Source organism: Piliocolobus tephrosceles, chromosome 11 (assembly GCF_002776525.5).
Source record: "Piliocolobus tephrosceles isolate RC106 chromosome 11, ASM277652v3, whole genome shotgun sequence".
Classification (NCBI taxonomy): domain Eukaryota; kingdom Metazoa; phylum Chordata; class Mammalia; order Primates; family Cercopithecidae; genus Piliocolobus; species Piliocolobus tephrosceles.
The window spans coordinates 6,803,115-6,816,967 of record NC_045444.1 but is presented as its reverse complement, the minus strand read 5'-3'; the positions used below and the strand labels follow the sequence as shown (position 1 = coordinate 6,816,967).

General features: G+C 40.1%; 1 protein-coding gene across 2 annotated transcripts in view; it reads right to left on the bottom strand.

Moving 5' to 3' along the window:
• The window catches only part of CNTNAP5 (contactin associated protein family member 5), an 872,320-nt gene that overhangs the window by 176,494 nt on the left and 681,973 nt on the right, over nt 1-13,853 (bottom strand). For both annotated transcript variants that reach the window (XM_031936548.1, XM_023225607.3), the window contains exon 14: nt 2,006-2,162. In XM_031936548.1, coding sequence (XP_031792408.1) covers nt 2,006-2,162 — 157 coding nt within the window. The remainder of the gene's footprint in view (nt 1-2,005; nt 2,163-13,853) is intronic.

Below are 13,853 nucleotides of genomic sequence, written 5' to 3'. Positions count from 1 at the left end.
GGGGGGGGGGGGGGGGTAGGGAGGGAGGGAAGGGGGAGGGGAGGGGAGGGGAGGGGGAAGAGGAGGGAAGGGGAGGGAAGGGGAGAGGAGGGTGGGGAGGGGTCAGAGTCAAGAGTAACTAGGAGAAGCACCTCTACATATTCCAGCTCCTATATCTATTTCTTTGATTACACACATAGTGTCTAATATGCACTGTGAGAGTAATCTTATAAATCAAAGGAATAAGAGAATCCAAGCGACTGGGAGCAGACGTTTTGAATATGTTTTATGGCAGCACAACCATCTAACACTTCAACACACCTCCCAAGCTCAAAGGTGCCATCTTGTGATAATTCTCTTCTTTAAAGATGGTCTAAATTAATCTGTTCAACTAATTACCACTGAATGTCTTCTGTAGGTCTTGAGAGGTATAATGTTTAAAGAGTCATGGCCTCCACCCAGGATACAAATCATAGTTGGTTGTAGGCATCTGCAACAATGAGATAGAATTCACTGCAGGATAAAGTGGGGGCTCAAGGAATGCAGAAGCCCATTCTACCTGTGGTTAGCTATATCTAATTCCACCTACATGAAGAGGCAAGATTCATTACCATATAACTTCGGCAAGCTTGAGTTTAGAAGGCACTCAGGTAACCTGCCCTGGTGCCTAAGCAGCCCTAGGGTGTTCTGAAGAGATAATTCCCATCTCCTCAGATCCAGTGAAGACAAATGCCTGGTCCTTTCCTTGCTGAACTGAGATTTTAGCTTAACCTTGTATTTTGTGAAATAGTCCTCGTTGTTAACAGTTTGAGGAGTGAGTAAAAACATTAAAGGGAAATTTGGGGATTGAGACCAGCTTAACATAAGAATTTTTAATTAAAATTGAGCAGCATTTGACGAAGTAAGCAAAATTGCTAAGCCAAAACCAAAGAATGATTTAAATTCAGTCAAAGAAAAAGTATATTTAGAAATGTTCTGTACATATTTTCATAAGCAATACAGTAAGAAACTAACAGCTCACCTGGAGGATAAAAGAAAAGTAAATGTAATGAGCATGGAAGCTTCCAACTAAATTCGTTTTGCAGAAATAAGTTGGTGTAGGAGACTAAGAAAAACTCTGGCTGCAGAAACGGCTGATTTCTAATTCTGTATCTATCACTTGACAGACATGTTTGACACTGGGAAAATTATTTAACATCTCTGCAATAGATACTACTCAACATTATGAAGCAAAAGTAAGACAATTGTATGAAATTGAATAGATGCTCAATAAATATACATTTCCTTTGTATGTGTTTATTGGTAGCAAAAGGGAAGGCGGGTGATTGAAACATCAGTGCGAGCATGAAGAAACAGCCTATATAACCCAACATCCCTGTCTCTCTCACTCTCTCCCCCCAAAACCTATGGTCCACATATCATTAATATCCTGACTCAATTGCAAAGCTCAATATTACATGCCATTCCTTGTTTGAAATGGGAGGCTCAGAATATAAGAAACTGATGGGGGCCGGGTGCAGTGGCTCACACCTGTAATCTCAGCACTTTGGGAAGCAGAGTCAGGTGGATCACGAGGTCAAGAGTTCGAGACCATCCCGGCCAACATGGTGAAACCCCGTCTCAACTAAAAATACTGAAAATACAAGAAAAAAAAAGTGCTGGGTGTGATGGTGCGTGCCTGTACTCCCAGCTACTCGGGAGACTGAGGCAGGAAAATCTCTTGAACCTGGGAGGCGGAGGTTGCCGTGAGCTGAGATCACGACACTGCACTCCAGCCTGGTGACAGAGCGAGACAACAACAAAAGGAAGCTGATGGTATGACCACATGCTTCTAAGTGACAAACATCAGTTATCACACTGAAAATACTAGAATTGACCATTTTCAAAGTTAAAAAAAAAAAGGTCACTATCGGGACACTCCAGTTTGTATTGAGTTTCTCATCCATGTCCTTCTGTCTTGGGGAAATTTTATACATCAATGAATGTGCTTTCTCTATAATTGCAGAAAGATGGAGATTCTCATTACCATTCATCCTTGTCAGCGTCGCAATTGCAAAAGTGCTGAATGTCCAGGCAGCTCTCGTCTAGGCCACACTCACACTGCTGGACCCCAGGAGGTGAACCTCCCCAGTAAGGGTGCCTTTCATTGGACCGCCCAATCCACCAGGTAAATGGTGTTCCATCTGGAAGACAAGATATTCCACCGGTCAGGGCAGGGCAAGCCTGAAGTCACACAGGGGATGGCACAGAAACGGAGCTGAAAATATCTTGGAGAATAGATGTAGATAGATAATCTCCTTCCTCCTTCCCTTCCTGTCTTCTTCCTTCCCTCACTTCCCCCCTTCCCTGTGCTTGCTTTCTTCATTTCTTTGTTTCGTCATCTCATTTTTCTGTTCCTTCTTTTTCTGTCTCTGTCTTTCTTTCTCACTCTTTCTATATATTTAAATTTGTATTGATACACCTATGCACACCCATATATGTACACATATAAACAACATTTTCATCAAAATGTGTGTAGAGTCAAATATGGATGAAAGGTATTGCTGAGAGGCAGTGTCGCAAAATTAAATTCTTACCAGATCAGGCACAACTGAGTAAGTTCGGTCAGAATTTAGACCAAAATTTTTAATATATGAATTTTTAAAAATAACTTTCTTTTACAACTACCAAAGAGAAAATGAGAACACCAGGGCAAAGATTAGCCTGACCTCTGTTCTCAGTTCTGGGTAGACAATGAGGAAGTTAGAGACTCGGGTGAACAAGAGGTTGGCTGTGTAAGAGAGCTGATTCTGACTGTCTCCGATTGATTTCTCTCATGATAATAGTAGCTCCACATTTACCATATCTTCTGATTTTGTTATTTAAAAAGAAGTCATACATTCCAAGCTGAAAGATTTGGGAGAAAAAAAAATAAAAGCACTGTGAAGGCTGATAATGTGTGGGCCTGAATAAACCCTTGTGAAGGTTATATTTAACCCAAATAAAGGTGGTGTGCAACCTGTGATTTCCAGTCTGTATATCTAACTAGAAACCATTTTTGAGTCTTGTCCTTCTCAATTTTTTATCTTTATAAATGTAATTTAGTGAAACCTTTTGGATGTTTATGATTGAGAATATTTCATTAGCTTAGAATTATCATTCTGAAAGTGATACTGTATCCAAAACAAGATAGGTAGAGATGGAAATATTATACACTATTAGACTGAAGGATGTGAGGCCTGGGCTCCCTTTGGTAATTGCCTTTTTTTTTTTGAGACAGAGTATCACTCTGTCACCCAGGCTGGAGTGCAGTGGTGTGATCTTAGCTCACTGCAAGCTCTGCCTCCCGGATTTACGCCATTCTCCTGCCTCAGCCTCCCAAGTAGCTGGGACTGCAGTTGCCTGCCACCACGCCTGGCTACTTTTTTTGTATTTTTAGTAGAGATGGGGTTTCACCGTGTTAGCCAGGATGGTCTCGATCTCCTGACCTCGTGATCTGCCTGCCTCGGCCTCGCAAAGTGCTGGGATTATAGGCGTGAGCCACCGCGCCAGGCTGGTAATTGTCTTATTTGTGTGTGATATACAACAGGTGCTTAACATGTGCTTATTTAAAAAATGAAAGAACTATTTATTAAGGGCCACTTTATATCATTTACAACTTTACAGTAGACTAATAGGAATTGTCTGAGGATGTTACAAGGATGAAATTTTGCCTAATCAAGATTCTAGTTTATATGCGTATTTTTATGTGCAAACATAAAAATCACAATTAATCTCTATATACAAATAACACCAATTTTCTCTTACTCAGCTCTAGGCTAACATCCCTAGGAAAGCCACTGAGGTAAGTAGGAAGAGACCAGGCAACCTAGAGCTTTCAATAATCTGAAGGTCATGAGTAAAACATACAGAAGATACTTTGAAAAGCAACAGCATTTTAGGGGTGCTGATTCATGAAGCAGAGGGCCTGAAGGACTACAGTCATCCCAGCGTGGCACTCCACACTCTGCCTAAAGTAAGTTCAATTCCTATGTCGTCTTTAAAGCTGGAGTTTCAATTAGAGATGTCTGTTAACTAGTGTGTTCATTTAAAGAAAAGTTATAAACAATATGAATTCATTTTCTTGAGTTTCAAATAACTATAAATCACTGGACAATACTACACATGAATTGCTTTCTTCCTAAATCCCTGCTCAGGTGAGTCAAGCATACATGGCCTAGAGGACCGGCAGGCTTATTCGGAGCATGGAGCACATTCAGGACTGGAGTAAGCTTTGGTGGGTCATCGCAGCATGAGTCCAGCCAGCATGAGGGTGAAGCATTTTGTATTTGAATACATTTGTCAGTGTTGTCCTTGGGTCCACAAATGGAAAGAAATCTCTCAAACTCTCTCCCTCCTTCCAGCAGCCCAGGCCTCTCCTCTCAGATTCTAGAATCCAGACTACACAGTCAAATCCCGTCTCAGCAAGAGTTACTTTGTTTGTGGACTACCGGAAAGGCTATAAGCACAATAATTGCATCATTACTAATGGTATAAGCTCTGAACAGCCAATTTGTGTGCAACTTCTGGTGGATGTGTTGCTTCTAGTAGATTTACCAATTCTTATTTGGTGTTTTCACTCCCTAGAAGTTCCATTAGCAGCCCAACCCTTAATTCTGTTTTGAATCCATCAACATCTTGCATTAGTTTGGCCTCTAATGTCTCTCTCCTAATGTCTGGCTTAAAGGTTGAGAAGTTTAAAGGTTAAAAAATGTTTTAACCAACTGACTCTCAACAAACAAGAAGAAAAAGGGAGAGAACAAAAAATTATATATGTACATATGAAAACAGGAGGCGTACTGCTAAATTTTCCCTCTAGATGTCCCATCTTTGTGTCTTGGTCCCTGTGGAGTACTGGAGAGATTATAGCAAATGAAGCTACTGAGGATCAAACAGGGGTTTGACTCGCCTGAAGTCTTGACTCTAACCATGTAATCAGGAAGAAAAAACACATCCTAGGCTGCAAATTTTGGCCATTGCAGAAATTGAATTTTTTCTTTCCTGACAGGAGGTTCTTTCCAAAGTGAAGGAACAAAGCACAATTATAAATATTTTATTTTAAAAAATATGCATTCATTCAACAAACATTTACTAAGGATTTATACTGTTTCAGACATGGTTGTAGGCACTTGGAATAAATCACGTAAGAAAACATACCAAAATGAAGAAACAAACAAAACATGCCCTCCCTGTCGTTACATTGTAATTAGGAGGAAATGGCAATAATAAAATTTAAATAATTTAGTATTTAGAAAGGGATAAGAGGTATGTCGTAGTAGTCAGTTTTCATGCTGCTGATAAAAACACCCCTAAGACTAGGTAATTTATAAAGAAAAAGAGGATTAATGGACTCACAATTCCATCTGACTGGGAAGGCCTCACAGTCACGGTGGAAGGCAAAAGGCACGTCTTATATGGTGGTGGACAAGAGAGAATGGGGTGCCAAGTGAAAGGGGAAACCCCTTATGAAATCATCAGCTCTTGTAAGACTTATTCACTACCACGAGAACAGCATGGGGCAAATTGCCGCCATGATTCAATTATCTCCCACCGGGTCCCTCCCACAACACATGGGAATCATGGGAGCTACAATTCAGGATGAGATTTGGGTGGGGACATAGCCAAATCATATCATATAGAGAAAATACAAAACAGGCTAAGGAGAGCAAGTGTGCTGTGAAGAAGGGTGTATTGCAGTTTTAAACCATACAAATCAGGAAAGACTTTGATGAAAAGATATCCTGAACAAAACTTGTAGGCCATGGGTAAGTCACCTGTGGCCATCTGGGAAATCTCATTGCAGACAAAGGAAATGAACAACATAAAGAACAAATTAGGGCATGTTTTAGAATCTATGGCTAGGTTTTTAAACTGCACTTCGCAAAATGTTGCAAATGCTCTGATAGGAAGGTTTAACGGAAAAAAAAATGGGTAGCATAAAACAGATAATATAGAACTTAGTTGATCAGGTTCTTGAATAGAAGCTAAGAATTCCCTCTGCCCGTTCCAAAGCAAAAGGTATTATTATGAAGATGCTGGACTGCCACAGAATCATAAATATAAAACCCTGCCCAGCTGGCTGCCCCTGAATACCAAACGCCTAGAGACCAATTCAGTCAACACACTGTCTGCACCACCACCACCTCTCTGCAAGTATCTCGAGCTGCAACCCTGTCTCCCAAAGATGTATTTCTGCAGCCCGTGTGTCTGCAAAAAAGAAGGTTCACATGGAGCCTGCTTCCTGGGGTTATCGTCCCATCAGAGCATCTCACAGGTAGGGCTGATGGGTAAAGCACAAGTTGCATGCTTGAGTCCCAGCTGGAAAGGAGATTGGGGATTTAAATTCTGACTTCTTTGCTGTGGAGGCAGAACTCACAACACATTTCCCCCTAACACAGACATGTTATTCAAAAGCTAAGCAGACACTTAGTATCTCTTAATGGGTCAATATTTTAAATTTCTGAAATCTCTATTTCTTCCACCAAATGGGATTATTGATCCAAATATAAACCTATTCTGATGCTTCTGATAAACAAAGAACTCTATGAAATCTGGTGAGCAGAGCTTAGGGAGGTTCCACAATTTTGCTTTGACAACCAGGAAGGCACTTTGCTTTGACAAGAAGCAAATGGGGAAAAATTGTGTCTACCCTCCAGCTGCCTGCATGTGACATAGATATTTCTCCACAGTAGAGGTCTGCGTTGTGCATTGTGCTTCCAGGGCCTGGGGCTCTGGGGATTTGTGAGGCCAGCTCCTTGGCTAGGAAGCCAGAGTTTTCATACACATCCCCAGCAGCCATGCAATGCAAGGACTTCCACGAAAGAGCCAAGACTAAGAAAGCAAGAGGACTGGGACCTGATGGGAGACTCCTCCAGGAACTCCCAGCAGTAGCCTCAAAGCTCTTAGAGAGTTGGCAAAGTCCTCTGTAAGCAGGATATAAAAAATATGACTGAGGAATTGCATGAGTTTACATTACATCTATGCAAATATTATTGTCATATGACCTCATACATTTAAACAAGGTATGGGAAAACTCAAATTACATGTGTGTGTGTGTGTGTCTGCGTGTGTATAATATATTTAATATATATGTATACATATATAAATCCTCCTAAGAAAGCATTTGTTTTAGAGTGTACACAGTAAGTGATCTCAGAAGGTGATCTTACACACTGCCACACCATAGTAATACTATAGCACAATGCAGTGTCAGCGTTGAGTGCTGGAACCTTTTCAGGATCTCCCTACCCCAAGTTTCAAGGAGATAACCATGAGTGTGTTTTGTTTTGTTGCAGACAACATGCAAATTGAGAGGCACAGTTTAAGCCCTGTAGCTGCCTTCTTTTCAAATGTTCAGTGTCTTTCTGAGTTTTTACTTGAAGTATTTTTATGGACCTAAATTCTTCCCCAATTTTAAAGTAGCTAGACTATTCAACAAACAAATTAAAAGAAAAAAGTTTGCAAAACTACTATTTAACCTATTTGGCAGAGCAGACCGCATAAGGGTATGTTGTCTTAGGTCTGTCTATAAAACTCCTTGAGGGTGAACTTCCCTCAGTCATTTCAACACAGTGAGCCTCTTCCCCTCTTAATCAGGGTAGACGTAAAGTTCAAATATCTGCACTGTTTCTCCACTGCAGACATTTCTAGGTGTGTTTTACCTCCAATTTAGATTGCCAGCCTCAGGTTTCCATTTTTCCAATTATCCTAAACAGGATAATGCATCATAAACTTGGAAAAGAATTATCTCAGTTGAGTCACAAAATGACAGAAACAGAAAATAAAATTGCATACTCTAGAAGGTCTTATAAAGAGAACGTAAGTTTGGGGAGGGAACGTATGTGTGAGAGAAAGAGAGAGAATAAGGAGGAGGAGGAGGTAGAGAAAGTAAAAGCGGGAAGCAATACTGCACCCTCATTTGTTAAATCAGAGATTTCAGCCCATATAGACTCCTTTATGAGCTGTTTCAGAAAAGTATTATACTTGAATTTAAATCATTCCAGCAGATCAAGTCTAGGGATTTTGCTAATGAGTGGATAACCACACTATCCTGACCTTAAAATTTCCTCATGTAGAATAGGTATGTACTATATGCAGAGAAATGGTTCAAAGACAGAGAAAATATATATGTTTTATAGAAGATCTAAACACAAATCTAATTTGTACATGCTTAGTTCAAATGGTGATTTTTATAATGTAAGAAACTGAGGAGAATTCATACACGTGAGTTGCACAATTGTATGGCTTAATCATTGCGAGCTGTTGAACATAATTCAAACTGGAGATCTCTCTGTAATCTTGCAATTGTTTCAATTAAAGTCTTGACAACTGGAAAGCAGTAAACACAACAGCTTCCTGGTGGTGACTATAGCTATGGCCAAGAGAATCTGGCCTCTTCCCATTGCTATGAACAGTCCAAGAAAAATTCCAGACAATATCAGAATGGAGCTAGAAATTTCCATAGATGTATACAGACAGTGCTCTGTTGAGCTGTTGTTGTCATTGTGGTTTTTTTTTCCTTTACATTTTTCTAAGTTTAGATGTAATGTATTCTCATAGCCTTAGATTCTGGCAAACTCAGTATGCCAACACGAAGAGTTTTAGTCCTCATTTCTTTTATTCGTACAATATTTGAAGTTGTAGGAGTAAAAGAAATTTGCTGCACTGATGAGCAAATCTATGTGGCAGTGGGTTTATGGGTGGAGTAAACCCCCCTCCCCACCTGATGTGAGGCTTGGCCTTGCTACTTGTGTAGCTCCATGGAATGTGTGCAGAAATGATAATGGTTCAGTTCTAGTGTAGACCTCAAGAAGCATGCATGTTTCCACCCGCCCTTCCAGAGCTTCCTCGACATGACCCTGGGAACACGCCCCAGGAGGTCATGACCTCTCCAGTCAAGGCCCCAGAATGTAACTCAGGGAGCACAGTTACCCCGTGGATGCACAGAGAAGTGAGCGTGAGAATAAGGACTGCACGTTGTATGTCACTAAGCTTTGGCAACCAGTTATATAGCATTTTTGCAACAATAACTGACAAAATACAAATTAGATATAAACCATGTGAAAATAAATTCTGTAGGGGTTATAAAGAAGTACATAGAAAGACCAATGATGACTCTAATTTCAAGATGTTTGTAATATGGTTAGAAACCCCTAGTGTCTTTCCCAGGTGCCCTTCTTCCTTCCCACATGTGATTTACATAAACCTAAGCTGGGTTCACCTGGAGTCTGTCCCAACCCAGCCCCAGTGACTGGCTGTGTACCCTGACTTCCATGCCTTTGTCTCCTTCAAACACAGTGCTTGGCTGTCACTGCAATGTAGATAGCAGTTTTCCATGATGGTAATGGTCCTGTCTCATCTTTTTAAGTCTCGATGCCACTTACTCACGCATTCAGTTAAAAAATCTTCATAGAACTTTGAAGGAACTATTCTCACAACTGGTCATTTAACTGTAACCGAATGAAACTAGATCTTGTACAGCATTCTCACAGCCTCTGCCCATAGGATGATGCAAAGTTGAAAGTTGTGTGTGTGTGTGTGTGTGTATGTGTATACACACATATATATAATTAATTATATGTAAATTAAATATTATATTTATATTGTATAAAATTACAAATTCATGTATAAATTAAAAATATAATTCACAAATTATATAATTAAATATAATGATGTGAATTTCATATATTACATTCAATGGTTTAACTGTATGCTGTGAAAGGTCATACGGTGTAATATGTCAGTGATATAAACTTTAATGAACTTTTGCTACCCTAAAAGAGCTCATAACACTTAGAGGAAGGAGGCCCCACACACAGCTAAGAGTAATGAAAGTCAGAGTGAGATCAGTGCCAAAGAGAGCAGTTAATAAAATTCTAGAAAAGCCCAGAGTAAGAAACTATGACTTCTCACCAGGGGTCGTGGGAACAGTTTTATGCAAATGGTGGCATCTGAGCAGAGGCTCAGAGGTTTGGTGTTCAGGAGGACTTCGACAAAGTGCGCCGTGGAGAAAGAATTTGTGTAGGTAAGGATCACAAAGAAAAGGAGATCTGTTTTTCACTGCAGTCATCTTTAGGAAATGACTGTTTGGAATAATGAGATTTCTGTACATACTAAACATGCTTTATTTCATTGCTTGTAGTTAAGCACTGGGGGCTTAAAAAATAAATCTAGAGGAAAAGGCCACCAAAGTTATACGGCTAAGAGATTACCAGCAATTGCAGTTACATGTCTCACTGTATGAACAAAATACACACCATTGAAATGCTGATTTAGAAAAGAAGATTCTGCCAACAAAAGAATGTGTTTTATATGCTCTTTCTTTCTACATAGAATATCATTTCTGAGAAAACATTTAGTCAGAAAGAAAAACAACTTCATCCATCTTGGAAAATAACGGCAGGCATTCATCAAAGCCAATCTTCGTCTTCCCGCTTGCTGGTCAGGATCATTAATTCAGAACATATGTCTAATAGTGTGATTAAGGGCTAGTCTGTGACATTAGAAATTAACATTTTTATAATGTTGTTCAATGTTCTCTTCTCCCTGCCTATTGAATTGAAATGAGCCAAAAAGAGAGAGGGAGAAACAGAAAAGATTAATGGTACTGCCTCTCAAAACAAATGATCAAAGTCACTTTGAGGGGATCATTTCAAGCTGGATTAGACAAAGCTCTCTAGAATGTACCATGGGGATCCTTCATGGTTAGACAAAGAGATGGACAACGTGATTAACTTACATGATTCTTTTGGCATTGTGTGAATTTTTGTAGGAGAATATAAAAATACTTTTTATTTTATTATATAATTTTTTCTTAAGAACCTTAGTGAAGAATCCCAGTAAGGTTAAATGACATTTAGAGTCACACGGTGACTGAGTAAAATGTGGGCTGCGGGCTCCGGACACCTGAGACCCTGCACAGCTCCTGTCCCGAACACCCTCCTTCACAAAGGCTTCCAGACCTTCATTCTTTTTTCTTTCTTTCTTTCCTTCCTTCCTTCCTTCTTTCCCTTCCTTCCTTCCCCTCCCTCCCTCCTTCCCTCCCTCCCTCCCTCCCTTCCTTCCTCCCTTCCCTCCTTCCCTCCCTCTTTCTTTCCTTCTCTTTCTTTTTCTTTCTTTCCTTCCTTCCTTCCTTTTATTTTATTTTTTTTGGAGTCTCACGCTCTCTCCCAGGCTGGAGTACAGTGGCACAATCTTGGCTCACTGCAACCTCCGCCTCCCGGGTTCAAAAGATTCTCCTGCCTCAGCCTCCTGACTAGCTGGGACTACAGGCGTGTGCCACCACCCCAGCTAATTTTTTATTTTCAGTAGAGACGGGGTTTCACCATGTTGGCCAGGCTGGTCTTGAATTCTTGACCTCAGTTGATCTCCCTGCCTCAACCTCCCAAAGTGCTGGGATTACAGGCGTGAGCCACCGCGCCTGGCATACCTTGATGCTTTCCAATGTGCTGGAAACATCAGAAATAACATGAGCCTTACAGATAAAAAAGAACATTTTGAGACACTCTTATAAATCTGTAGGAAATGATAACAATAAAGGAACAACTCAGCATTGGAGTAAGATTTTCAGTTTACTACACAATTTCTCCGATATGACAAAAGCATTAGTTTTCAAATGCAGAGTGAGAAGAAAGAAGGAGGACTCTCAGCTCTTCATCAAGCTGTGATGTAGTAAAGAAACCGCTATTGTGTTAAGCCACAGAGATTTAGTGTGGGGCATGTTCATGACTATAGCATAGCTTAACCTATACTGATTCACACAGTAAAAAAAAAAAAAAAAAAGAATGAAAAGCAGAGTTGGAAAAGCAAAATACCTGATGTGTACACACAATCATAGACACTGAGAATTGCAATAAATCTGACTACTAAAGCCATTGTGTATATTTATACTCATGATACTAATAAAAACATCCAGAATTAATTGAGCATTTAAAATATTTGAGGCAGATTCATGCTTTTTTTTATGTTCTAGCTTATTTAGTCTCTACAACAACCCTATGAGGTAAATACCTTTATTTTCACTTTGCAGATGAGAAAACAAAAGCATAGATAGAGGTAAAATTACTTGCTAGTAACTCAGCTAGTTGATGACACACCCTAGCTATAGTCATCCTGATCTCTTTTGTGGGTAATTACAATAGACTCAAAAGTAAAATGCTTGCCACCATTTTTGTTCCAACTTCCAGAAGTTATTTTTGCAGCATCCAAAAGGGATTTTTAAAGTATGGACCACGTGATTTACCTCTGATTGAAATTTGCCAATAGTTCCCTATTGCAACAAGAAACAAATCCCACCTTCTCAACGTGGCCCATGAAACCCTATGCATGTGGTCCTGCAGATTTCTCAGCCTTATGTCTTATTCCACAATCCAGCCTGTGCCCTGCCCTCCAGCTGTGCTGGCCTCCTTGCCACCCTCACACATGCTCTTTGATGCTTGCTGCTCTCTGCCTGAACCCGTCCTCCCATGGGTCTTCATAGAGGCTGATGTCTTATCACTGGGCCCTGAAATTAACCAGTTAATTATTTCCAGTTAACTCTATCCAAAGCACTCCAACTCCCTTTTTTTTTTTTTTTTTTTTTTTTTTAATTTTTGAGACGGAGTCTTGCTCTGTCACCCAAGTTGGAGTGCATTGGTGCGATCTCAGCTTACTGCAACCTCCGCCTCCCAGGTTCAAGTGATTCTCCTGCCTCAGTCTTCTGAGTAGCTGGGATCACAAGAGCATGCCACCAGGCCCAGCTAATTTTTGTATTTTTAAAAGAGATGGGGTTTCTCCATGTTGGTCAGCCTGGTCTCGAACTCCTGATCTCATGATCTGCCCGCCTTGGCCTCCCAAAGTGTGGGGATTACAGGTGTGAGCCACCACACCCAGTCTATTGTTCTTAAGACTACTTACTACTACCTGAAATCATTTTTCTTTGTTTGTGTAATATATTCCTCATTGGAATTAGGACAAGGGCTTTTTATGGCTTGTTTATGACTATATATCACCAATATAGAGAATGGTGACTGGCTTGCCCTAAGAACTACACACATATTTGCTGAATGAACTCATGACTAAATGCCCCCCCCCAAAAAAAGAAACAACGCAGAAAGATTTTCTATAGAAGACATTAAAAAATGTGTTTTGAAGAAATATATATGATTATGATGCCTTTAGCTTCTATATTGGTGCATTCATCTTTGGCATTTTAGGTTAGCATCGAAGAAATCAAGTGTTTTTTTCCATTTTAGTCACATCTCCAGAAAGAGACACCTATTAAGCCTTTGAATAATTGCTTACTATCAGTGTGGCATACAATGAGACCACCATACAGTAAGGTTTTCACATATCAGTTCATTCATGTAGTAAACAAACCAATATGAAACATCTGCAATGGTCAAGACTCTTGTCTGATTGAACCTGGTTACCGTAAAAGACAGAACACTTATGAACCCTGCCATCAAGTTCTTCACAATGAAAGGATAAGGGAAAGAAAATTTTAAACATTATTTTTAATTCAATTTAGAAAGAAATAAATTTGATGTACAATATTAAGCAATATGTGGGAAGCAAAAGGAAGAAAAATGGCTATTTAATGGAGAGTACAGTGTCGGGGGAACATCTAAAGTAATTTTGTTTTGTTTTGTTTTGTTTCATTTTGTTTAGACAGAGTCTTTCTCTGTTGCCCAGTCTGGAGTGCAATGGCGTGATCTCTGCTCACTGCAACCTCCACCTCCCTGGTTCTAGTGATTCTCCCGCCTCAGTCTCTTGAATAGCTGGGATTACAGGCACCCACCATCATGCCCGGCTAATTTTTGTGTTTTGTAGAGACAGAATTTCACCATGTTGGCCAGGCTGGTCTTGAACTCCTGACC